The sequence below is a fragment of the Malaclemys terrapin genome, chromosome 2 (assembly GCF_027887155.1).
Source record: "Malaclemys terrapin pileata isolate rMalTer1 chromosome 2, rMalTer1.hap1, whole genome shotgun sequence".
In the NCBI taxonomy this organism is placed as follows: Eukaryota; Metazoa; Chordata; order Testudines; family Emydidae; genus Malaclemys; species Malaclemys terrapin.
The window spans coordinates 245,404,324-245,432,031 of NC_071506.1; the positions used below are offsets into that span (position 1 = coordinate 245,404,324).

At 41.2% G+C, this 27,708-nt stretch overlaps 1 protein-coding gene across 1 annotated transcript in view; it reads left to right on the plus strand.

Moving 5' to 3' along the window:
- ABCB1 (ATP binding cassette subfamily B member 1) overlaps positions 1–27,370 on the plus strand; it is a 78,481-nt gene extending 51,111 nt beyond the window's left edge. The window contains exons 19-28 of the mRNA XM_054020555.1: positions 1,259–1,336; positions 1,566–1,649; positions 2,681–2,884; positions 8,260–8,360; positions 9,431–9,571; positions 15,715–15,871; positions 16,936–17,133; positions 22,368–22,574; positions 25,101–25,247; positions 27,145–27,370. Coding sequence (XP_053876530.1) covers positions 1,259–1,336; positions 1,566–1,649; positions 2,681–2,884; positions 8,260–8,360; positions 9,431–9,571; positions 15,715–15,871; positions 16,936–17,133; positions 22,368–22,574; positions 25,101–25,247; positions 27,145–27,342 — 1,515 coding nt within the window. The 3' untranslated portion in view covers positions 27,343–27,370. The remainder of the gene's footprint in view (positions 1–1,258; positions 1,337–1,565; positions 1,650–2,680; positions 2,885–8,259; positions 8,361–9,430; positions 9,572–15,714; positions 15,872–16,935; positions 17,134–22,367; positions 22,575–25,100; positions 25,248–27,144) is intronic.
- Positions 27,371–27,708: the final 338 nt, after the last annotated feature.

The following is a 27,708-nucleotide window of genomic DNA, read 5'->3' on the forward strand; positions in this document are numbered from 1 at the left end:
AACATATGAAGGGTAGAAGTGTATTGTGATATGGCACTCCCAAACTAGTGAGAAGAAATTAATACAAAGATGTATCCATTTCATAAGATGTTTATACAGTATGCATGCTAAGATATACATTTAAATGTGTCCAGTTACTTTTTTTTTTAAAGTCACATATTTGTGGTAATTTTTTGACTTCATTACTGTATAATTTCCAACAATTAAAACTAGAAAAATAAATTTGTTCACTATAAAAGTGCCATAGTAATTTTGCTTTATATCCAGGGCCGGCTCCAGGCACCAGCTTAACAAGCAGGTGCTTGGGGCGGCCAAGGGAGAGGGGCGGCACGTGCGGCAATTCTGGGGCGGCAGGTCCCTCACTCCCTCTAGGAGTGAAGGACCTGCCGCTGAACTGCTGCCGCCGATCACGGCTTTTTTTTTTTTTTGCTTGGGGCGGCAGAAATGCTGGAGTCGGCCCTGTTTATATCATATAGAGGAACTGATATATAGTTGTGTCCAGTTTTTATATTGAAATACTATAAAATTTCTCCGCTGTAGAAATGTTTTCAGTAGATTCTGAGAACAAATATTTGCAGTAGATGTGTAGAGCTGTTTCCCGGCTGCAGTTGTAGAAAGTGTGGTAATAAGCAAAAATATGACAATAATGCTACTGACAAAAGTTAATGTCATGACAGAAAAAGTGGCAATAACATGTTTCCCCATCATTTTCATTGTCATGGTCCTATTTATCACCTACTTCCTATGACATTACACTGATTCATGCTTGTGACTAAAAATAAGTTTAGCTGATTACCAAGCGCTGAAGCACTGTTGATGTGTTAGGACTAGATGGCTTAAGTGACTTGTAATGGGGGCTCTGAGAGTGAAATCCTGACTCCACTGAAGTTGATGGGAACTTTGACATTGACTTCAGTGGGCCAGGATTTCACTCTGAGCCTTTTTCCTTTAAGTCACTGACCCATGTAGTTGTGATAGAAAATTGCTCCCTGAAGCACATTAGTGGAGCAATGTAGGAAAATGTGCCTTTGCTTTACACTTTTTATTTAGAAATGAAGGACTTCAATCCCTGTGCTCTAAATCTGCTATCCCTCACAAGTAGTAACTGTCTTTTCAAAGTTTTTTAAATTGTTTATAGCTAAAATATTGTGTAATCTATACAATGTTTTTGCCTTTGTAGATACAGATATTTGTGTGCTTATCTGATAACGTCAAAATAGTTGTAATTATGTAATAACCATTCTGTTTCTTCTCAAAGGGTTTCACGTTTGGCAAAGCTGGAGAGATCCTTACAATGAGGCTTCGATTCATGGCATTTAAAGCAATGCTTAGACAGGTAAAATTAATATGTATTTAGCTTTCCAGAGTTTTATATATCCTTGTTTGTTTAGGTGTTTAAAATACCTTAAAGTTTCAAGTCATACTCCATACACTCCTCTTATAATCCAAATTGAATTCAATTATCTTTTGCAGCCCTAATTTTTCATTTGTTTTATTTTGTGGTTTATGGAAAGTAAACTATCGTTTTTCAGATCCTAGTAAACATGTTTCATGTCATTCTGTAGGACATCAGCTGGTTTGATGACCCTAAAAACAGCACTGGAGCATTAACTACAAGACTTGCTAATGATGCCTCACAAGTGAAAGGAGTATGTAATATATATTCTTTTATCAGGGGGTAGCTATGCATCCGAAGAAGTGAGGTTTTTACTCACAAAAGCTTATGCCCAAATAAATCTGTTAGTCTTTAAGGTGCCACCAGAATCCTTGTTGTTTTTATATATTCTTTTGGCATTTTTCATATTTGGGTTGTCATATAGTAATGTTGCACTATGGATTTTATTTGCTTTATGGCAATCCTAATTTTGGTGACAATTGAAAACTATTATTTATTGAAAGGTTTTGGATGTCACACCAATGTATTTTATAATGATAGAGAACATGATATATATTTACAATATAATATTCTAGTGAACTATTAGTCTTATTACTGTTCAGTGCTGTTATCTCGCCTACGAATCCAATTAACTATGAATTTATTTATTCAGGGAGTCTGTTCAAAGTTATCAGTCTAATCTCATTAGGTATGTATGTAGCACCTATGACCACAGTATCTAAGGTTCCAAGCCAGCAAAACATTTAAGGTTGTGCTTGACTTTAAGGATTTTAGTAGTCAGTAATTTCAGTGGGCCTACTCACACACTTAAAAGTTAAGCACATATTTAAGTGTTTTGCTGTACTGGGATCTAAGTGATGAAAAAATGGTTAGTTCAAACTCCCCCTCCATCAGTTAGGCAATCGCATATTCCGACATGTTCCTGGCAGATTTGAAGTTATAGTTGTAAATACAAAAATATGAGTTTTATAAACTCCCTGTTCAGCTTTTTTAGTGGAGTCTATAAATTACTATTTAGAATCTGAAGTGATCATATGGAAACTAGAGAGAGAGATGGATCATCAGCAGAAGAAGGTGATCTAGATGATGGAGTGAGCTTCCAAAGGATATGCAGAAACTCCAACTTTGGAGACATGTAGAACTAAACTAAATAATACTCTGGGGAATAATCCTGGTTTCTAGAGATGGTCTAGTTCAAAAGTATTTTTCATGTCTAATTTCTATGTTATTGCTTTATTCAAAATTATGGAATACAGTTGTTTTATCTGGGTTTTGTTGTTCCAGGCTACAGGTGCCAGACTGGCTTTAATTACCCAAAACATAGCTAACCTTGGAACTGGAATTATTATATCATTGGTCTATGGCTGGCAGCTGACTCTTTTGATTTTAGCCGTTGTGCCAGTCATTGCCATAGCAGGAATAGTTGAAATGAAAATGTTATCTGGACATGCAAAAAAGGATAAAGAAGAACTGGAAGTTGCAGGAAAGGTGGGTTCCAGTGAAGTTCATCTCTCTTTTTATATTCTACTGTACAGTCATGTTCAACAGGGCTTAGTAATGGATCAAGAATATATTCTTTCTTAGGGAAGTTGAACTCTGCATTGTTGTATTCTATTCTTTTTATATGTTGATGTATCTGCTAGATATGGAGCTCAAAACTGAAAACATCTACTATTAATTGATATTATTTACATTGTGGTAACACCTAGAATATGCTAAGCTCTTAGGATCACATACCTCTTCTTTCTTTTCTTTATTTTTTGTCCTTCCCTTCTTTCTTTTCTAGCATCTTTTGCTTTTTTGGTTTCATCTCTCTTCAGCTTGGCACACATCTCCCCTTTCTTCCATAATACCTCTGTCTGTGTGAAACTGTATGTACATCTTCACCAATGAAGAAGCAAGAATGCATGATAGTGACAGTGTAACTAATACCACGCACAAGTTCCTTTTTTCATTCTTTCCTTTCCTGGGTGGAAAAGGAAAATAAAAATTGAAGAAACGGTTGAAAGAAATTTTTGAAAGGAAAAGTTGAAAGAGGTGGGAGTCACTTCATTCCAAAACTCCTTTAGGAACAGGGCATCCATTCTATCACTTCTCTGTTCTTAACCTCTTACAAGTTTGAGGATCCTAACTTTGCACCCAAAGGATAGCTCTCTGGGTATGCCTACACTTTAAATTTGGGATGTGATTCCCAGCTTGAGGAAACATATTTGCACTAGCTCTGATTGAGCTAGCATGCTAAAAATAGAGTGTAGCCATGGCAGTATGAGCAGTGGGAGGGGCTAGCCATCCCGAATGCATGCCAAGTGTCTGTGACAGGCATGCAGTTGGGGCAGCTAGCCCCTCCTGCTGCTGACACTGCTGTGGCTACACTCTATTTTTAGTGTGTTAGCTCAATCAGAGCTAGCATTAGTATGTTTCCTTGAGCTGCTCAAAGTGTAGAAATACCCTTTGTGAGCACTTCTGTCAGTGTCAACATGTATCTTAGCATGTTTCATAGCCTGGCTATGTCCTGCCTCTTCTATGCTCCCCTTCCTACCATCCTACTGTGATCACACAGAGTTGAGAAGGAGATGACTTCAGCTAAAGGCTCTGGATATAAGAAGTCTTGTTCACAGTTTCTCTCTTTCCTTGCTTCATGTCATATTTATAGGAAAGCTGCTCAGAGTGGGTTTCTTTCCTTCCAAGCCAACCAGAAAATGTTCTTATGGGTTCTCCAAAGTTACCTGTAGGCTTTTTCACATAAACAAAAAGATAAATCTTCTTTTACTTTCAATGACAGGATTTTTGTCGTACATTTCTCTAAAGTGGTTTCTCGGCAAGGTCAGATAGCCAAACAGTTAATATTTCCTGGAATATTGTTAATATTGTTTCCTGAAACTTGTTAAGGGTATTCATCTGTTAACCCTTCCTCCAGAGACATTTTAAAAAATAGCTGAGAGGATTCAAGTCATCCCTGCTACCTATCTTATATTTACAAGAAATAATAATACTTTGCACTTCTATAGCAACTTCCTTCTGAGGCTTTACAAGAACTTTACAAACTAACACATTATGTCTCACAGTACTTCTTCGAGGTAAGTAACTATCACCATTGTACAGGAAAGGAAACTGGCAGAGAACTGAGGTGACTTACCCAATGTCACAAAAGTGACTGGTAGAGCTAGCGACAAAACATAGTTCACGTGAACCCCAAGCCTATGTTTTAACCATTAATTTTTTAGCCATGTGTGGCTTTCACTTACATTTTTCCTTGTTCACAAGAGAGTTGTTCTTGCAGCCAGTAGACAAATCTGTTACATTATTTTCTACCTTGTGCATTGTCAAAAGAATTGTTAAAGGCCGCCCGGGGGCGGGGGTGGGGGGGTGCAAGTGGGGCAATTTGCCCCAGGCCCTTCAGGGGTCCCCCACGAGAATATAGTATTCCATAGTATTGCAACTTTTTTTTATGGAAGGGGCCCCCGAAATTGCTTCGCCCCAGGCCCATTGAATCCTCTGGGATTTGTTAGCTAAGTTCTAATTGGAGATTCTTGACCTTGAGGCATAAAAAGGTGTGTATTTCAACTGCATCTTCGCTACAACTACAATGCACCTCAGCTGAGTCCAGGTTACTGGTGATAATGTGTAACGCCAATGGACTCCAGTCATTGTCAGCTAGGATCAAACCTGAGACCTTTAGTGCTTAATGCATGAGTCTTTACTGCATACGCTAAAAGACACATCTATCTTAGCCAAAGCTGTAGCAGTCTGATCAATCTCTAGCTGGTCTAGCTGCCACCAGAGGGACACAAAGTGCTACACCAAGCAGGCATGGATTACATCCTTCCCCTAGCTGAAGAAGTGTGTCACGAGCTTCAGAGACTTCCCGGTTGATATCCCGAATGAACCACCACTTGTAACACCACTCCACTGGCCACTCCGCTCAGGATGTCTTGAGGTCCCATCTAACACATCTTTCAGTGATTTCAGCTCTCAGTGATTTCAGCTGTTGGTAGGGGAGCCTCACTGCTAGTGCAGGCTGGGCAGTCTCTCTCATCAGAGACTGTCCCATAGCAGATCTAATGCTTAGACCTGGTTTTCAGTGATTTCAGCTCTATTGATCTGCAACAAAAGACTCTCAATTGAGTCTTAATCAGCTCTGTCATTACACAATGAAGAGGTGGGGGGGTCAAATGGTGTCTAGGACCCGTAGGTAGAGCCCACACCACTATGTACAAAAACCTGACCACACCCTCTCTCATCTCTACCAGGCTTTGGCACCCCCGGCTTAGCAAGTGCAGTTCATTTGAGGATGAACCCCTCAATCAGGGCATGCCAAGCACATTGCTGCTCTTGATTCACACAACAAGGATAACAAACCTTTATTACCCCTGCACCCAATAACAAAGTGACTTGCAATTCAACACCCGCCAAAAGTGGTCATTTGCGCAAAGCAGCTCCATCCTGCTGCTCACCTACACAGAGTGGATGAGTCCATGCAAACAAGGTCAGCTCCTAGAGTCCTCTTCTCCAGCTCATCACTAGATGTCAGGGGAGAGCTCATTCAGACCCTGCTTACAAATGCATAAACCACAAAGAAAACTAAGAACCAAAGATGAGTTTACAGGGTTGGCAGTTAGAAAAAAATATATATATTTACTTCTAAGCAGAGCAAATTTGACCTGGAGTCTTTGAAAGACAAACCTCCATTCATGCATTTTTAGAGTGACTTTTCAGAGCAGCCCTTCAAAGGGGTGCAAATTTCCTGTAGGCCCTATGGGAACTTCATGTTTCTCTTTGCATAGGAGCCTGATATTGGACTGGGCTGCCTAAATTTTGTTATTATAGATATGAGCCTGTTGTGTAACACTTTCAGTATCTAGCCCTTACTTTTAAACTATTTATCACTACATATTCTTATATCTAGTTGATCTAGGCAATTATTCTGCTTTTGTTTAGGGAAAAAAAGACTCCAATGAGGGAATGTGCCAGCTAAACTGTAGCTTTTATCCTCTATTGTCTTATCCAGCTGAAGGATGAAAGTTAAATACACTCATTTCAGTTATCTTTTGTTTAGTGTAGGAGGCCTATGATTTGTGAGCCCTGAAGACTTCAGTGGGTTACTAAGCATTTGTCACTGTTAAAATAAGCTAATTTGATGAGTGAGCAATTATACAGATTTAAATAAGAATAAATTTAATTAAAAAGGAAATGTACTTTTGATTACATGATTGCATAATACAGAAGCAATTCAAACGAGCCTCACTGATTATTCAGAAATTACAGTTTTTGTTTTATGAAATTAGTTTTCCTCTGCATAATAGTAATTTTTAATTAATCACACATCCAAATAATTGCACGTTAACTTCAGTGTTCAGGAATAACTGTGGAAGAAGCAGGAGTTCTGGAAATACAGAGCCGAATTAGTTGCTGTGGGGTTTCACCCTCAACTATTTGACTTTTAACTCTTGCTAATTCCCTTCCTGTTTGTTACTTTCTTTCCTAATTCTGAATACTTCTGCTACTTTTTTTCCCAGGCTACCTTGTAGCATGATCTATCTTCACAGCAGAGTGTGTGTGTGTGTGGGGGGGGGGGGGGACGTAAATCTTAACTAAAATTTAAAATTAACTATTAGTATGTCATACTACAAAAAAAGCTAACAGAATGTTAGGAATCATTAAGAAAGGGATAGATAATAAGACAGAAAATATCATAAAATATCTATATAAATCCATGGTATGCCCGTGTCTTGAATGCTGCATGCAGATGTGGTCGTCCCATCTCAAAAACATATCTTGGCATTGGAAAAAGTACAGAAAAGGGCAACAAAAATGATTAGAGGTATAGAACAACTTCCATCTGAGGAGAGATTAATAAAACTGGGACTTTTCAGCTTGGAAAAGAGATGAGTTGGGGAGATATGATAGAGTTGGGGAGATATGATGACTGGTGTGGAAAAAGTAAATAAGGAAGTGTTATTTACTCCTTCTCATAACACAAGAAATAAGTGTCACCAAATGAAATTAGTAGGCAGTAGGTTTAAAACAAACAAAAGGAAATATTTCTTCACACAACACACCATCAACCTGTGGAACGCTTTGCCAGAGAATGTTGTGAAGGCCAAGACTATAACAGGGTTCAAAAAAGAACTAGATAAGTTCATGGAGGATAGGTCCATCAGTGGCTATTAGCCAGGATGGGCAGGGATGGTGTCCCTAGTCTCGGTTTGCCAGAAGCTGGGAATGGGCAACAGGGGATGGATCACTTGATGATTACCTGTTTTGTTCATTCCTTCTGAAGCACCTGACGTTGGCCACTCTCAGAAGACAGGATACTGAGCTAGGTGGACCTTTGATCTGACCCATTCTTATATTTTGACTTTGATATAAGAAGTCTTGTTCATATTAAATCATTTCCCTTAATAAACTATGGATTCCTGGTGGGATTTTCAAAAGCATCTAGGGGACTAACCAGCCAAGTCCCCTTTCAATAGATGTTGGGTGCCTAAGTCCTTTAGCCACTTATTTAAATACCACCCCATTCTATTTATTATGGCCTCAAGATAAGATTTTCAAAGGCATAAAGTCAATAGGACTACCATTTGTACCTTTGAAAATCTTCCATATTTTTTGAAAGTGAGCAGTAATATTGGATATCCAATTCAGGACACCTTCAATAGGGTTGATTTTTCAGAAAATTCTGAGCATACACCTTCTGAAAATCAGGCCGTGTAGAAGTGAGCACAAATACTCACTGGTCACTATTGAAAATTTAATTCTGTGATTTTTATAGCATTTATCCCAAGCTCTTTTTACCAAGTCAGAATTAGAAATTGCAGTTTGATCTTATTTTTCGGTTAATGAGCATATGCTCTCTATTACAGATTGCTACTGAAGCCATAGAAAATATTCGAACTGTTGTTACTTTGACCCAGGAAAGAAAATTTGAATTTCTGTATGGACAAAATTTGCAAGGACCATATAGGTAATAGATATAAACTTTTTTAAAAAAATCAAACTTACTTTGTTTTAGAATTGAATGTAAATTTTCACTAATAGACTAAAACAATTTATTCTCTGTTGGTGCATCACAAAATCTCCTATATCAAACCCAGTTTTAACAATATACAATATCTTTTGCTTCAAACAAACACAAGCCATCGTAACCATAGTTGTTTCTGTTCTTTGATTAAGTGAGATTTTTCTTTTTACACCCTCTATGGTATTATTGGTATTTGCTATTGCAGTACCTGGTATGTCCTCATCAATTTTACTTCTCTTGAAACTATGTTCTGGAAATTGAGCATTTCATTTAGCAATTCTTGCAACCAGGATTCCTGTTTTTTGTGTGTCTATGTGCACTTCTGCATTGTATACTGAGGCAAAGCTCTTATTAAAGCCAATGGAATTTTGCATTAGTAAGGACTGAAGGAGCAAGTTCCAAAATTGTATAGTAGTTTCAATAGTAGACCACTGAGCAGTTAAGCTATTTCATCAGCCTAACAATACAGGCAATATAAAGCATCATATCATGTTTGACATAAAAGTTTGGTTGGGGCTCAAGGCAAAACAAAGAAGAGTATATTGCTCTACTGGGATTAGTTTTGCTCCCTGCAGAATTAGGACTTGTTAATAATTTCTTTTTTTGTACAATTTCAAAAATATGTTGTTTAATTAAAGCCTTGAAACTTGTAATCATACCACAGATTGTAAAATAATTTTAACACAATAGGTTTCAGACTCTATAGGATAGGACAACAATTGCTCCTGTCAGATGTGTTTGGGATCACAGCTATAGTGATTTCTTCCCCTAACCCCACCTTTTGATTTATTCTTGCAGGCACATGGGATCCTAAAACATACAAGAATACTGTTGTTTTAGGACCCAGTCCTGCAGGAGGTTGGGGAATGACCTCATCCCAAAGTACTGAGCACTTGCAATTCCTGCTGAAGTCAATGGAAGTGAAGGGCTCTTAGCATCTTCTCAGGAATAAATACTAAAAGTAAAATACAGTTATGTATATGTTATCTGACAATACTTGTTCTTTGTTACAGAAATTCTGTGAAGAAGGCACATATCTTTGGATTTACTTTTGGCCTTACACAAGCAATTATGTATTTTACCCATGCTGCATGTTTTCGGTTTGGTGCCTATCTAGTGGTAAATGGATACATGGACTTTAAAAGTGTGTTTCTGTAAGTGTCTTTTTGCAATTTCTTTTTTGTCCATACAGGGGAAGGTGTTTTATATATGGGGGATAATAACCTTATGAAGGTAAAACCAGGAGGACTAGAAGAACAATAATACATAGACCATTGTTTGTCTACATGCTGACCTGCAGCACTGGCCTTCATCTTGAATTAGGATCGATAACTTCTGTTATCTTTCCAAGTCGCAATGTTCTTAATAAGCATGTCAACTAGGGCCTTCATTTAATTATATATGAAATGCTGGTAGACGTTGGTATAGCTTTCAATGTGCCTTGTCTCAAAACTGGCTTTTAAGGAAGGACTAAATAGAAATAATGGAGGGAGTATTTTGAATTATGACTAAAGATACGTCTGATTCAGCAGGTAGTAATTGATCTATCGGGGATCAATGTATCACGTCTCATCTAGACCCAATATATCGATCCCCGAACACACTTCCGTCAACTCCAGAACTCCATCAGGGCAAGCAGCAGTAGCGGAGTTGACGGAGGAGCCGCGGCCGTCGATCCCGCGCCGTGAGGACCAGAGGTAAGTCGAAATAAGATACGTCGACTTCAGTTACGCTATTCCTGTAGCTGAAGTTGCGTATCTTACATCGACCCCTCCTCCTAGTGTAGACCAGCCCTAATACTTAACATGTTATAATTTTGGCTTCAATAGTCAGCCTTTCTGATGTCTGTTAGTGAAGTGCCTACAGGCCCCAAATGAGATTGGAGCCCTATTGTGCTAAATGCTATACATGGCTAGCTAGAGTCTCAATCAGAGAGTTTGTCGTCAAAATAGAAAGACAAAAAAGGCATGTGAGGAAAAGTATTATTGTATCCCTATTTTACAAATGGGGCACTGAGAGCTCATATGGTGTTGATTCTGCAAGTGCCTGCTCTTGGTTGCTGCAGTGCATACCTACATGCAAGATCAGGGTCTGAGTGACTTGGTGTGACAGGGTGGGACTCACCACCACACTACTGTCTCCTGCTGGTCATCTTGCAGATCGGTACACCAACTCCCAGTGGTGTCTCGCCCACTGTCACTTCTCCTCCTGGACTCGTGTTGATCCAAGGACCACAGCATCCTTTTCAGGACACAGCCTTCTGGCTGTGCCATACTCTGCGCTCCCCCTTTCCGGGGGCCAGTACTGCAATCCAACTGTCCAGCCACTTCCTCAGTGATCAGGGGCGGGGGACCCAGGCCTGCCCACTCCTCCAGGTCCTGGCCCAGGGACACTGTAGATGGCAGCCACGTGCTGTGTCCCCTCCAACTGCTCGGTACATTTCCCTGGGCTACTTCCCCAGCACCTTCTTCACCCTTACCTCAGAGCCTCTGCATGCCAGATTTAGCAGTCAGCCAGGAGCTCTCTCTCACTCCCCTGTCCCTGCCCAGCACTTCTCTGTCCAGGGTTCTAGCTTTCTTCCACCTGCAAAACAGTCAGTTCTCCCTCCTTGAGCTCCAGGGAGCAACTGACCCTGCTCTGCCCTGCAGCTTTTCTTATATTTTCTGATTGACTGCCCCTCATAGCGCCCCCCTCCCATTGGCTGCTTTTCACACAGCCTCCCTAGGGCTTCATTAACCCCTTAAAGGCCAGTGTGTGTATGGGGGGAATGCCCCATCAGACACCCTCCCCCTTAAGACCAACTGCCCTGGGCAGGGGAATTACCTTCCCTGCTTCCCCCACAGCTGTGCCTGCAGGACATGCCTCTCCTGCCTCAGGTTTTCTACCAGGAGGAGCAACTTGCCATTCTGCTCCATATCTCTGAATTTCCCTCTGCACCTCTGCATTATTTTGTGCTATCCGCAAGGCCTGCTTGGTGGCTTTCAGTTTCTCCCATAACACCTAGCCCTGGCTCTGCAGGCTCTCCCAGCACCATTTCTCCCAAGGTCTGAGTCCCTACCACAGCTTGTCCTGCTTAAGTGTGGGTTCCCTTGTCTGTCTGGGTCCTCTCCGTTCCAGTCATCTTATCCACCATCTCCCTAGCACCTCCTGCTGGGCATGGGAGATTGCTCCATGCCCAGTCATCACCACCACCTGACCTAGCCTGGTGTGACCCACAGTGCCTAGGGCAGCCCTTACTGGAAATGCCAAGGTCAGGACTTGCTGCAAAAGGGAGAGCAGATACCCACCAGGCTTGGGAGTAACACTGAAGTCAAACTCCCCAACCTGTCACCAACTGTGCTTCTGATTCCCTACACTGGTTATCAAGAAGCAAAACAAGAAATCACACAGCCCCCTTAATTGCATTCCAATTCTCTGGCTCCCAATCAGCACCTAGGTCCAGTGCAGTGAGAAGTTATTTAAACAACTCTGCTCACATATACAAAATGTTCTTCTGATCCCAAAGGGTCAGCCACGTTATCAGGTCAGTATGGGTTTGGATCTTACCCAAAATACCACACTGCTAGCCAATCCTTTAGTGTCTAAAACTAAAGGTTTATTATAAAGAAAAAAGAAAGAACAAGAAGAGAGATGTTAAATGGTAAAACAGTCACATACATACAAAGACTTCAAAGTCCATCAGTTTCCTAGTAGTACTGGTGAGTTTGCTGGCTTGAAAGTCCCACTGGAATACATCCACAGCTTGGATGGGTCATTCAGTCCTTTGTTCAGAGCTTCGTTTGTAGAAAGGTTACTCCAGAGCTAATAAGCAGGAATGAAGACAAGAAGCAGGACTGAAGACAAAATGGAGAAGATGCAGCTGCCTTTTATAGTCTTTTGCCATGCAGCTTGGTTTCCTTTGTTCCAAACACAAGCTGCCCAGCACATGGTCTGGAAGCCTTAGAGTTCTCTCCATAGGCATGCGCCTACATGCCTTGCTGAGTCATAAGGTGTATCCCTTGTCTTCTCTCAATGGGTCAGTTATATAGCCCATGTCCCTTGATGGGCTGTCAAACAGGCTAGGCAGTGCTAATGCCAATCTGTCTGGGTGTGTCACCCAGATGCACAGCACAAGTTTGGAACTACAGACATACCATACATATAACTTACAATACAAAGTATCAGAGGAGTAGCCGTGTTAGTCTGAATCTGTAAAAAGCAACAGAGGGTCCTGTGGCACCTTTAAGACTAACAGAAGTATTGGGAGCGACTTGCATCTGAAGAAGTGAGGTTCTTACCCACGAAAGCTTATGCTCCCAATACTTCTGTTAGTCTTAAAGGTGCCACAGGACCCTCTGTTGCTTTTTATAATACAAAGGTGATACAAACACATAAATGAGATTATCATACCTGGCAAATTACAATATTTGTGTAGATGCTTTACACAGTATATGTGGCATAACCTATTACAATTTTACAATATTGGTATTCATAATATCCTAAAGTGTCCTGCAAATTCCATAAAGTGTCTCACCTGGTTCCCAGGCACCCTTTTTCTATCCTGCCTTCTCCTAAGGGGGTAATACCTTCTGATACGGCCCTCCTCATGGCACAGATAAGAAATCCTTTGCTTCCCTTTGGTCAGAGGCCTCCCATGGTCCTTCCATTGCTCAGGCCCTTCCTCTGGGCTAGCCTTGACCTTACCACTCCAGTATGGGCACTCCCTCTGCAGGTACCTCTGTTGCCCAGAGGCCCAACATGCCCATCCCCTCCCTGTTTGCTTCACAGGTAGGAATCTCCCGGGCTGTCACTCTTTCCCACTCTCTGCATAAGGCTTCTCTCTCTCCTATCCCAGTAGGGGCAATCTCTCTTAAAGTGTCCCCTCCACCCACAAGTGTAAGACTGTTCTGCTCAGGCTTCTGGCCTCCTGACCTGGGGCCTCGCTTCTTGCCCCAGGCCCTCTGGCCCCTGCTCCCCTCCTGGAGGATCTTGAGCAAATAACGCTGCTCTTCCATCAACTGCCTCAGGCATTCGTGCAAGTGTCTCTGTGCCTTCCACTGTTGCTGCTGGTTCTCCAGGATCTGGCTCATTAGGGCCTGGATCTCCCTTGGTTACTCATCAACCCCCTTCAGTGGAAGCAGCAACTCTGAAGTCCAGCCTGGGAAGGTACACCTGCCTTCCACCAAAAAGGCCTCCACACATGCAGCTCCTTTGACCTAAGTGTCTCTGCTATAGCCTTTCCCACTTCCCTTGTATCAGGGGTGGCTGTCCAACATTATCTTAGTCTCTCACTCAGTCCCCTCCCCTCAGAGGCGACCATGTGCCTGCATTCTCTACCATGTGTGACAGGGTGGGATTCACCATGCTAGCACCTCCTGCTGGTAATCTTGCAGCTCAGCTCTACAGGTCGGTACGCCGACTCCCAGTGGTGTCTCACCCACCATCACTTCTCCTCCTGGACCCTGGTCACTCTAAAAAACGTGGCATCCTCTTCAGAACACGGCCCTCCAGCCATGGCATACTTTGCACTCCCTCCTTCTGGGGGCCAGTATTGCAGTCCAACTTTCCAGCCACTTCCTCAATGGCATGGGTGATGGAGGAACCTGGGCCTGCCCATTACTCCAGGTCCCGGCCCCACTGCATCCCCTCCAACCTCTCAGTACATTTCCCTGGGCAACTTCCCCACAACCCCAGCACCTCTTCACCCTTATCTCAGGGCCTCAATATGCCAGTCAGCCAGGAGCTCTCTCTCACTCCTCTGTTCCTGCCCAGCACTGCTCTGTCCAGAGTGCTAGCTTTCTTCCACCTGCACGGCAGCCAGTCCTCCCTCATTGAGTTCCAGGTAACAACTGACCCTCCTCTGCCCTGCAGCTCTTCTTATATGGGCCTGCCAGGCCCTGATTGTCTGTGCCTCATAGCTCCTATTGGCTGCTTTTCAAACAGCCTCCCTAGGGATCCATTAACCCCTCACAGGCCACTGTGGGGTGGACGCCCCATCACACTTGCCAAGTCACACAAGAGATCTGTGGTAGAGCCCTTAATTGAATCCACATCTATTGGGTGAAATCCAATGGGAGGTTTGCCAGTTATGGCAGCGGGACCAGCATTTTACCCGTGGAGGTGGATTACAATTAATATGTTGTCTTTTTTGACCTACCCAAGATACCTTTTTTAAGTAAGATAATGAATAGCCTTCTTGTGGTTACTACATTGTTGAATTTGGATATAATTTACAATTACATGTTTGCAAAACATCCCTGTACAACTGTACTTGTGGCTGGGATAATTGGCTAACTACTGTTGAAAGTTAATCCCTCTTACATACTCAGATACGCCAAATAGCACCAATTATTAATTTTTAATTATTAATCAAATTTATTATGGTAATGCCTAAGGGCCAACCAAGAATGAGGCCCCATTCTTCTAGGCACTGTATGGACACAGTAGCAGACAGTCCTTGCCCTAAAGAGCTTAGTCCAAATAGATAAGACACAGAGGGTGGGGGAAGAGGTAGAACACACAAGCATCTGAACACTGTAATGGCAGCAATGTCATGTGAATTTCACAATTTTTTGCAGGTTGGGAGGGGAAAGGGTGAATTAGGAGGCAATCAGTTAAATGGAAATTAAAGTGAAGGAAGCTGGGGCATTGAAGAGAGAGCACATGAGAGAGGCTGAGTAGGGGAGAAATGGGCAAATCGGGGAAGTTTGGAGTGAAGCTGAGGTGAAGAGACTGTGAGGGAGGACAAGGGTTGGAGCAGACAGCCAATCAGCACAGAGCAGAGAAAGTCCAGTCAAAGCTACTTCAGCTGCTCCTACTGGCTGGAATCTCTGATTGGTTCCTCCCTGCAGAGAGAGAGAGAGAGAGAGAGACTCTCTCCCCTGCACAGTTTTAGATCCAGGGGCAGCATGGTGGTGGGGCGGGGTCACTCTAGCTTAGCCCCATCGTACTCCCTCACCCATACGTAGCAATCCATGTTTTAGCTGTTTCTGCAGATGCTCCTTTTGCCTTCTTCCCAATATCCAGAATCTCACGTAAGTCCTTACCTGCCTCCCTGCTGCTAAAATTTGGGATCCTGCCAAAAGTTAGCAATTGTATTAATAAATAAAGGAAACACTGAGGTTGGAACAGAAGCTTTTTTCTCACTTTATTAAAAGTGGATACATTTACTCATGGTACAAGACTACTCATTACAATGATAGTTAACAACTATTATTATTTTTAACTCTAGCCATCCCCTTCCCAATAGTTTACACCCCTTCCTCCACAACCTCATTATTTGATATGTTTTATTTTCTCTCTTGTCTTGTTCTCGCAGGGTATTTTCAGCTATTGTATTTGGTGCAATGGCACTAGGACAGGCCAGTTCATTTACTCCAGACTATGCCAAAGCCAAGATGTCAGCAGCACACCTGTTCATGCTGTTTGAAAGAGCCCCCTTAATAGACAGTTACAGTGATGAAGGACTGAAGCCTGTAAGTTGATCATTGTGTTATGGACAATGTCACCTACTACACTAACTAATGTAACACTGAGGTTTTCTTTCCCCACTCACAAGCTAAGTGTTTAGATTAACTGATCCTTGGGACCATTAGCATTGTGTTTCATCCAAAAACTATGAGGGCCAAATTCTGCTTCTGCCTGCTCCTTCCTTGCATTTCTTTGTGGAGAGCCCTCTGCAAGGTCCAGTGAAAATGGGAACAATGCTGCAGAAGCAGCCAATTCCTCTTCTCTGCAGGAGGAGCATATCCATGCATGGACCTTGGCAATATAATCAGGCCCTACATTAACATTGTAAAATGTTTTGGGATTCAATTTATATGCAAGATGCTAATAATAAATATTAGTGTACTATAGGAGCTAAGAAGTAGGTGAATCTAGGTGGGCATCACTCAAAGAGGCAGACAGGATGATAGCAGTTCAGTATATTATTTTTATTGTGGTATTGCACACAAATAAAGATGGCAGGACTTTGCTCCAAGGAACTTACCATCTGACTAACACTTCTAATTTTTAAAATAATAACAACAGTCTAAGAAAATGCTGTTAACACTTACCAGGAATCATAAGTTTGACAGTGAGCATTTGGGTGCATATATGGTAATGATAATTGTACAGTAATTTAATTTGAAAAAAAAAAAAAACTCTAAAGCAGGATTGCTTTGGTACACTGGCCAAGAATATCAGAAGTGGCTATTGTTATACGGTGCTTAACTTGAGACTCTCAAAGGGGCTTGATTTACAGAAAGCATTAGACGAAGCTGGCGACGCAAAATTACCATTATTTTTGAAAATTTGGCCTTATGTTAAAACTGGTGTGAAGCAGAACTAGCAGAATCTCTGTCTTCAAAATAAATTTACACCTTGTGTTAATTTTTGAAACGTCACAAAAAGGACCAGATCCTGGCTGTATTGAAGTTAATGGCAAAACTCCCATTGAAATCAATAGGAACAGGATGGTTCTAGTTCTCTGTGCATTGTTTTATGAACTGTCCGAGTTCTCCTAAAAATTGATCAGATGTTACCATTTCAATTATAGGATATATTTGGTGGCAACATAGCATTCAAAGAAGTGATGTTTAACTATCCAACTCGACCAGATGTCCAAGTGCTTCAAGGTTTGAATATTAATGTAGAAAAAGGACAGACACTGGCGCTTGTAGGCAGCAGTGGCTGTGGAAAGAGCACTGTTGTTCAATTGCTTGAGAGATTCTATGATCCTCTTAATGGAGAACTGGTAAGTGATTCCTTGTGAGAACCTGGTTAAATGATAATTTACCTATATTATTCTTGTTAATATAATAAAATTTAATAGGTACTTTTGATATTTTTTTATCCTTTGTGAAGATTAAATGGAGGCACTAGTGGATTTTTAGGGTTCTGTGTATAACCATAGTGAAGATAGGCAGAATGCAAAATTTTCCACACTTCTCCTGTCATTTTGAGTTAAGGGAAGTGATTCATGGATGAAAATTGCTACATGGGCCTGATTCAGAACATACTGAAGTCAGTGGAAAGACTTCTACTGAATTCAATGGGATTTGGATCGGGCCCTATGATGGCTAATTATTATAAAACTATAAAATGTACTAGATGCAGATACACTTTTATATATTGTACTAATATAAATGCCCCTCCCTCCTGTATCTTAAAACTATGAGCAGCAGAGAAGTATGAGACCTTTGCTCCTTATTTTTAACGTTAAAGACCAAATTTATGCAATTTAAGGTGCATCCAGACATCATAGTGATGAATATTTCCTAAATGCTTACAATAATCTAGGTTTGAAATGTGTGTAAAGTGCATATAAAACCTCCCCATTACATAATTAACATTTAAAAAGCACGTTCATATCAATTTTTATGACATACCAAATGAAGGTTACTTACTTGTTACCAGAGTTCTTCGAGATGGACTCTGCATATTCCCAGTTTTGGGATGCTCTGACTGGATGCAGCCAGGATGGTGGAACCTTCTAGTAACAGTGACAGTTAGGGCACCCCACCCCTCTTTCCCTTGCCCTTAGTGTTTCAGTGTGCCCTGCGAGCATGGTTATGAAAAGGGGAGTGTCACCTGTTGCTGCCTCAGTTCCCTTCAAATACTAAAGCAAAATACTGATTAATCCTAAAAGTAGGAATCTACAGAAGTGGGAAAGGTTGGTGGGGAGTGTGAATATGTAGAATCTATCTTGAAGAACTCCGGTTACAAGTAAATAACCTTCATTTCCTCTTCAAGTGTCCTCTGCATATTCCTGCTCTGGGGATAGTTTGGCAAGCAGTGCTGTAAACTGGAAGGAGGGAGTGGAGTCCTAATTAAACAGCAGTTGGCGCATTGCTCTGCCAAATTGTGCACCAGACTTTGTTGCCACATCCAAAGCATAATGTCTTGTAAAAGTGTGAACTGAATTCCACATACCAGCCTTGCATATCTCAATAAAAGGAATATGTTTAGTGAATGCTGCAGTTGTAGCAACCGCTCTAGTAGAATGCAGAACAGGAGGAGAAAGTGAAGCTCCATTATAACACTTCAATACACAGTCTGACCCATCTGGACAGGCAAAGTGCTGAAATGTCCCAACCCTTAAAAGTACCAGCATATGAGTTAAATACATTCTCTCCAAGTAATATAAGACTGTTCTTATCATATCCAAGGAGTGTACTCTAGATTCCCCTTTACTTGTATGAGATTTAGGGGGGAAAATACAGGTAAATTAATACTTTGATTAACATGAAACTCTGAAACCACTCTGAAAGAATTTAGGGTGTGCTCAAAAAACACTTTATCTTTTTGAAAAGTAGTATAACAGGGTTCTGCCATCAATGCATGTAACTCGTTAATTCTTCTAGCAGACGTGAAGGCTACTATACAAGCTGTCTGTCTAGAAAGATGAATAAAAGAATAGCTCATTTGAGGTTCAAATGGGAGGGACATAAGTTGTGTTAAAACTAAGTTTCAATTCCATGGAGGGGCCAACTCCCATACTGGGGGATAGAAATTCAATACGCCTCTTAAACAACGTTTCACCAACTTGTGCGAGAAGATGGATTTTCCATTAGCATGAGTATGGAATGCTGCTGTTGCTGCTAAATGGACTTTAATGGAGGAGAAAGACAACCTCCCCCACCCCGGTTTTTAAGTACAAATATTCCAAAACAAGTTGTATGGAAACTGAGACTGGGTCAACATCCCTATCAGTTGCCAGAGAACAAATCTTTTCCATTTGTAACTGTAGCTTCTCCTGGTAGATGCTTTTTCAAGCATTAATAAGAACTTGCTGCACCTCAACAGAGCATGATCTTCCTGAATCTGTTGAAGTCCTATTGCCCACGCTGTTAGATGTAATGACTGATGATCTGGGTACAAACCCTCCCCTGGACAGTAAGTCTGTTGATAGCAGGAGCATCTTGTATTTACCATTGGATAAATGGAGTAACTCCATGTGTCATTGTTGCCACAGCCTGGCTGGAGCAATTAAAATTATCCTGGCCAAATCTGTTTTATTTTCTTTAAAAAAAAAACTTTGAGGATTAGAGGCAATAGGAGAAATGCATCCATCAACACCATTCCCCAATGTAAGAAAAATGCATCCATCAATGATAAACTGTTTCTTGAGCCAAAAGAGGGACATTTTGTATTGAATCTGGTGGCAAACAAATCTATGTCTGGAAACCCCCAAAGCCTGAAAAAGTTTGGAATAACTGCGTCTTTTACAGACCATCATGCATCTGTGAGGAGTCCCTGTCCAGACAATCCATGATCTCACTGTTCTTCCGCAATATGCAAAGCAATTGGGTAAATGTTGTATAGGATGCACCAGTCCCAAAGCTTTATTGCCTTGTTGCCTAGTGGTGACAATCAAGTTCCTCCTTGTTTGTTCAGATAATATACTGTGGACATGTCATCCATAGTCACCTGAATTACTACATCCTGAATCTGCAGAAGAAGTGCTTTGAGAGCCAGATGGACGGCCCTGACAAGGAAGAGGCAGGAGTTTGCATGGAGGAAGGGCTTTGAATTGGACAGTATAACCTTCCTTTACTGTGTCAAAAACCCACCTGTCTGATGTGATAGTTGTCCATACATCATAAAATTGGGATAGATGGTCTCCAAAAATACAGATAGGATTTTCTGAAATTGGTTCAAAGCTCTTGATTATCATGTCAAACCTTTGGCTTGACATTTTGCAGGGAGGATGTGGCCGAGGAATTCTTTGTCGTTATCTGGGATTTGTAGGATTTCTTCCTTTCCTATGATTGAGAGGATGCTTGTTGTAGTTGCTGCTATTGTGATAGTATGGCTGTCTCCTTTGATTAAATTAAGATGAAGAGGAAGAAGGTGAAACATATTGCCTATGATATCTGAACACAGGTTTAGGTGTTCTCCCTTAGTAGCCCCAGAGATCTAGCTTAGGAGCAAGGCTCTATCTTCTTCAATATCTCATCAGTTTTTGTACTATATAGTCCACCCCCTTCAAAGGGTAAGTCCTATACTGTAGATCTCATTTCCATAGGAAGAGAAGAAGATCATAACCATGAATGCCTACGTAGAACTATTGCCAATGCCACAGATCTCAGAGTGGTGTCAGATACATCAAATGATGCCCTAAAGGCATTACTGGTCACATTTTGACTCTCTTTGATGAAAGTTGATAACTTTTTCTGAATCTCTCAGAGATGTTTGGTGAAGATTGACATGTTCTCCCTCAGTTGAAACTAATATCTGGCCATCACTGCTTGACAGTTTGCCACTTGCATGTTGAAGGAAGCAGAAGAAAACAATTTTCTCCCAAGAGAGTTCAACTTTTTCCTTCTTTATCATAAGGAGTACAGTGTTGAAGACCTGACCTAGGTTTCTGAAGCATTGCTGCTAGAACAAGAGAATTTCTCAGGTGGAATTTGGTAGAACTTGTCAGCCTTTTTTGAAATTGGTTGGCATGATGCTGGATTAGAGACAAAAGGAATTTTTGCTGATGCCAGAGCCCTTCTACATGGGCAATAGAACTATAGACCCAGACCCAGAATGTCAAAAACTGTATGTGCAGCCTCCTTCAAAGCCACCTAAGGTAATTTTAAAGTGGATGCCATTCTGTCCACTAATTTGTGAAAGTGAATTGCATCGCCTGAAGGAGATGATGCTGGTGTTACTCCCACATTGAGATCAGATGAATCACTTTCTGGTTCCATGAAGTCTTGGAATTCATCCTGTGGAGATCCTTCCTGATATTCCTCTTCCAAGAGGATATCCAGTGCCAAAGAAGAGGAATGTTCCCTAGCTCTAGGATCTGAGTGTTCTGACTGAAGATGATCCAACCAGAAAGACAGATTTTCTGTTATGGTATTCATAAATAGGAGTTGGCTAATATGGCCAAGGCATACAAGGAGGCTTAGGCCAGTCTTGTCAGTTTCCCAACCTCCTATCATATCACCAGCTTGATACATAGGATATCCACGAGTATTACTTTGAGGAGGAAGACTTTGCGTAGGAAATACTTGCATCTCTGTTATGAGACTTGTATTCGGCTCAACCACCAATTCTGGATCTGACCCCAAAGCAATCAGTGATATAGCTGATGCAGGGATCTGAAAAATGGAAAGTGGCAAGCCAGTTGGAGTCTTAGATGGTGGGCATATTGATTCAGAAGATCCCCCCACATTGAGTAACTCGTCTCAGTCTCTTATCAGGTTAATATTGCAGTAATACCGGATCCATTAAAACATGCATCTGAATGAAATTTGCGCTGTAACCATGTAGCAGGGTCCCCTTTTGTTCTGCCTCTGCTGCAAACTGCAGCCACTGGGAGCTTCGGGCAGCTGTGCAAATGTAAACAAACTGTCTGGTGGCCCGCCAGCAGATTACCCTGATGGGTTTCGTGATTGCCCACTACTGCTCTAGGTGCTTACAAATTGATAGTTACATAATTTGTTCCAGTATCTTTCCAGGTATCAAAGCCTATATCTTACAAGGATGATTATAATCCTGTGTTTGAAGGGAAATGTCTTCAGACTGGCTATTTTTTATAAAGCATCCAGCCCCAAAACACGCACAATCTAAGAGCTTGACTACATGGGAAAGTCTTGCCAGTTATACCAGTATAATTGTAGCAGTTTAAATGCAGAACTTAACTTATACCTGTAAAACATTGCCTTGTAGACAAGACCTAAAAGTGTGATTTTACTCAATTCTCCATTGTTTGCTTTGTGTATCACTTCATTTATTTTTTATAAATATTTACAACATTAGAAGGAATAAGGCTCAAGGTTAGAAAGCTAGTCTAAGGAACTGGGATTGGAAGCTTGAATTATCTCCTTTGAGATTTCCTTACGAATAAACTGAAGCCACCAAAATCTTTGTATAAAGTATTTTGCAAAGAACTGTTGATATTAGCTATACAGAATGGAAAAGTTAATGTAACATTTTTTGTGTAAGCCAAAGCTTTCCTATCTCTGACATTTAAGTATTCTTTCTTTTTAGCTGCTGGATGGCCAAAATGCAAAGGCATTAAATATCCAATGGCTTAGAGCTCAGATTGGTATTGTCTCACAAGAGCCGATCCTGTTTGACTGCAGTATTGCTGAGAATATTGCATATGGAGATAACAGTAGAGAGGTGTCATCTGAAGAGATTGTAAATGCAGCAAGAGCAGCCAACATACATTCCTTCATTGACTCTCTGCCAAATGTAAGTTAAACCTTTTGTTTCTTACTCAAAACGAAGGGTGACTTACAAAGAAAAATAAAAAGGAGTTATGCCCTTTTATGCTCCTCTGGGATGTAAAGGAACCTAAAAGGATTTGTTTTTTCCATGCCTTATTACATTAGAAATTCAAGTCTTCTCTACAACATTTTTTCTGGAAGACTCCATAGGCCAGTGGAGAACTAGGTTTATGAAAACAAGCATGTGAAACCTGATTAATTGAGAGAGATAAATGCTTTTAATTAAAGATTGTTTAAAATATTTTAAAGACTAACAGATTTATTTGGGCATAAGTTTTCGTGAGTAAAAACCTCACTTCTTCAGATGCATAGAGTGAAAGTTACAGATGCAGGCATTATGTACTGACACATGGAGAGCAGGGAGTTACTTCACAAGTGGAGAACCAGTGTTGACAGGGCCAATTCAATCAGGGTGGATGTAGTCCACTCCCAATAATAGATGAGGAGGTGTCAATTCCAGGAGAGGAAAAGCTGCTTCTGTAATGAGCCAGTCACTCCCAGTCCCTATTCAAGCCCAGATTAATGGTGTTAAATTTGCAAATGAATTTTAGTTCTGCTGTTTCTCTTTGAAGTCTGTTTCTGAAGTTTTTTTGTTCAATGATAGTGACTTTTAAATCTGTAATAGAATGACCAGGGAGATTGAAGTGTTCACTTACTGGTTTATGTATGTTACCATTCCTGATGTCTGATTTGTGTCCATTTATTCTTTTGCGGAGGGTCTGTCCGGTTTGGCCAATGTACATGGCAGAGGGGCATTGCTGGCACATGATGGCATATATAACATTAGTGGATGTGCAGGTGATTGAGCCCTTGATGGTGTGGCTGATGTGGTTGGGTCCTCTGATGGTGTCGCCAGAGTAGATATGGGGACAGAGTAGGCATGATCTACAACCTATCCTGGAAAATGATCCCTCACTCTCACAGACCTTGGGAGGCAGGCCAGTCCTTGCTTACAGACAACCCCCCAACCTGAAGCAAATACTCACCAGCAACTACACACCACACCACAGAAACACTAACCCAGGAACCAATCCCTGTAACAAACCTCGTTGCCTACTCTGTCCCCATATCTACTCTGGCGACACCATCAGAGGACCCAACCATATCAGCCACACCATCAAGGGCTCATTCACCTGCACATCCGCTAATGTTATATATGCCATCATGTGCCAGCAATGCCCCTCTGCCATGTACATTGGCCAAACCAGACAGACCCTCCGCAAAAGAATAAATGGACACAAATCGGACATCAGGAATGGTAACATACATAAGCCAGTAGGTGAACACTTCAATCTCCCTGGTCATTCTATTACAGATTTAAAAGTCACTATCATTGAACAAAAAAACTTCAGAAACAGACTTCAAAGAGAAACAGCAGAACTAAAATTCATTTGCAAATTTAACACCATTAATCTGGGCTTGAATAGGGACTGGGAGTGACTGGCTCATTACAGAAGCAGCTTTTCCTCTCCTGGAATTGACACCTCCTCATCTATTATTGGGAGTGGACTACATCCACCCTGATTGAATCGGCCCTGTCAACACTGGGTCTCCACTTGCGAAGTAACTCCCTGCTCTCCATGTGTCAGTATATAATGCCTGCATCTGTAACTTTCACTCTATGCATCTGAAGAAGTGAGGTTTTTACCCACGAAAGCTTATGCCCAAATAAATCTGTTAGTCTTTAAGGTGCCACCAGACTCCTTGTTGTTTTTGTAAATACAGACTAACACGGCTACCCCCGGATACTTAAAATATTTTGTTTGTTTGTTTTGTTAGCCCCATGTTATCTAAAACACTTGGTAGAAATTATTTTTGTTAAAGGTTCAGGTAGGAGCTGAGAACATTGCCAGACTGAATCATCCAACAAATCATACGCAATCCTTATAGTGTAACAAACAAAAGCTAGTGCAGGCTTTGAGGGAGCACCAATCAGTTCATTAGTAAACTGTATGCGTATTTTAAAAACTAACATTTTTGGATGCCCCAAGTCAGATGTGACTGTCAATTAGATATGTACATAATTTAGATTAAAACCATAACATTCTCTTTTTTAAGTTATGATTTTCCCTTCAAAGTGAACTCACGAGGGGAAAGATGGTCCAGTGGTTAGGATGCTAGCCTAGGACTTGGGAGACAATAAAGGGGTAGTTCAATTCCTTGACTTGCCACAGACTCCTGTGTGAGCCTCTCAGCTCCCATCTGTAAAATGGGAATAATACACTTTCCTACCTCACAGGAGTGTTGTGAGGATAAATACATTAAAGATTGGGATGTTCAGGTAGTATGGTAATGGAGGTCATATAAGCACCTAAGATGGACAGATGTTTTTGGCCTTCAATAATTGTGGTCATCTGCTTTCAAAGAACTGCTGAAATAAAATAGCCAAGAGTAGAAAGCACATGCTTTATTGGACTCTGTGATTTAAGTCCAAACCCAGGCTAAATTGCTGGTTGGATGCACCTTCTAAACTTGTGTTTATTGTATTTAGAAATATAATACCCGTGTGGGAGACAAAGGAACTCAGCTCTCGGGTGGTCAGAAGCAGCGTATTGCTATTGCTCGAGCTCTTGTACGTCATCCTCAAGTTCTGCTACTGGACGAAGCCACATCTGCTCTAGATACAGAAAGTGAAAAGGTATCTTGTTTTTGTACACAGGGGGAATCTAAAACCATGGCTGTTAATACAACAATGGTGATTACCACTTTGATTTCCATAAATGCCTGTAAAAGTCCAAAGTCTGGAAATCTAGAACTTTTCTACAAATGAGATGCATATATACTGAGGCATTATCTCATTTGTATAAATGACAGCAACTGTCTAAATCTAGATTACCCAAATCCAATTATCTTACTACGAAACTGTCTTCAATTACTTTTCTATTGCCTACTGATGTCAGAAGAATGCAAAAGGCTAGATCCCCCTTCTTCTTCTTTCTCCTCCGTAAACACACTTGGCTAAATCTCCCTCTCCCCAGGGACTCTGGCATGTCTAGGCCCTCACTCCAGTTAGGGCAGGCTTTCTGCAACAGAGACCCCATCTACAGCAACACTCTGATCAGCACACAACTCTCCTCCAATCATACAGGTGGGCCCTAGAGCTTCATCCCCAACTCTTCTCCCCTATAGAAGAATAGCTAGAGTGACACATTACACTGGGTGTATCTCTATGGCAGTAGGATAGTTGGAGGCAGTACTGTAAAAAACATCTTTATGGTTGGAGGCCTCCAGGATTCTAACCATAGAGTAGTAGGTCTCAGAATTGAGACAGCAGGTTCAAACAGCTGCTCTGGATCTTGGGGCGGATACAAGAAATCAGGAGTCTCCTGTGTGATCTGGGAGACTTGGCAGCTCTGAGAAATATTTCTGGGAAACATATTCTCCAATTTTAAGTCTTGGTTTAGTCAATTTTATTTTTTACTGTACTCTTTGCTTCCCCCTCCCTTCCTCCCCTCCCCCCCCCCCACCCCATTCTTCCCCACATGGTCATTTCTGCAAGGAAAGAATCTCATGGCTTTTTGTTTGCTTTCTTCTTTTTGTGCCTTTAGGGTGCACTTGGGTGACATTTTCAAGCTTTTCCCTGCAACCATGACAGCCAGAGACTTGCTTCCTTTTTAAAAATGGAAGCTGAGATCCTCACTTTTCTCCAGGAGCTGGGGCTTTAAGAAAAATACTTATCACAAGACATGCCATAAAGTTATTAAATTTGGCAACACTGGTTCAGTGTTGCCAACGCTCACAATTTTATTGCGAGTCTCTCAGTATTTGTTCTTGATCTTAAAGTCCCAGCTCCTGTAATAATATGATTGTGTGAGAAATTCAGCTGTCATTTAAAAAATATTTTCTTGGTTTGTGAGAAGAGCTTGAAAACATGACCCAAGTGCTTCCTAAATGTGCAGAAACCAGAAGACAAATAAAAAACAATCCAAAATAGTATTTCTTTTAAAATCTCAAGATTTATTTCATGAGATTTTGTGGCCTGTCTCCTGATTTTTGACGACTTGCTGTTGACAATACTGATATGTGGCCCACTGCTGTCAAAACAGGTTTCTCTGTAGTTTTAAAGTGAACTTAGTGCTCATGAAATACCAGAATGACTTCCTTACAACTGCGGCAATACAAGCATTCCACCACTATTTAAAACTGGCCTAAAAGGAACCAGCTCTGTGCCTGTACAATACTTGGTCTTTCTGCTGAGATTGCCAACAAGGTTGCCAGCTGTGATGATTTTGGTGATGTGGACACAGGTCTTTAGCAATTCTCCTGAGATGTTTACCACCTTAGTTCAAATAGGTATCCAACCATTTATCAATATTAAGAGCTCTCGCTCATCGTGAACACTAGCTCGATTTAAAACAGGAAGCTAGACATTCATCCCATTACTGTTCCCTGGAGCCATTCAGCCTCATCTCTCTCACTGGTAATTTATAATTTAAATTAAAAGATATCAGATCAGATACCTCACTTACTAACAGCTGGAAGGAGTTTCTATGCATTACTTGACAAATGTATCTTCTGCTTTGGTAATTGAATAGGTTGTCCAAGAAGCACTGGATAAAGCAAGACAAGGTCGCACCTGTATTGTAATAGCTCATCGCCTGTCCACTGTGCAGAATGCTGACAAGATAGTGGTAATCCAGAATGGAAGGGTCGTAGAACAAGGAACACATCAGCAACTCTTGGCTGAAAAAGGCGTCTACTATTCTCTAGTTAATGTTCAAGCTGGACCATGAAACGTGAATTAAAAGCAGTGCCATATTTCTGAAGTGTTATTGTGCAATTGTTTTAATACTTTGCAAAAGACAGTATTAGCAATCAGTCTTAGTACCTTTGTTTTTAGGAAACCCTGTAAAGAGAAGAAGTCCTGTTAAACCCTGGAAAGCCAAGAAACACTGAACCAAACATATATCAATGTCCTCAATTATTACATAATCTAAACACTTAGGCCTGCAGCTCCAGCCACTAAGAGTTCTGTTACTGGTTCTGTAACTGTCTTAACCTGTTGTCATAACCTGGCCCCGTTTCCCTCTAGTCTGGATGGATACAAGTTTGTTGTAAATGGATCCAATCCCTAAATCTCATGTGCTTCTAAACCTCCC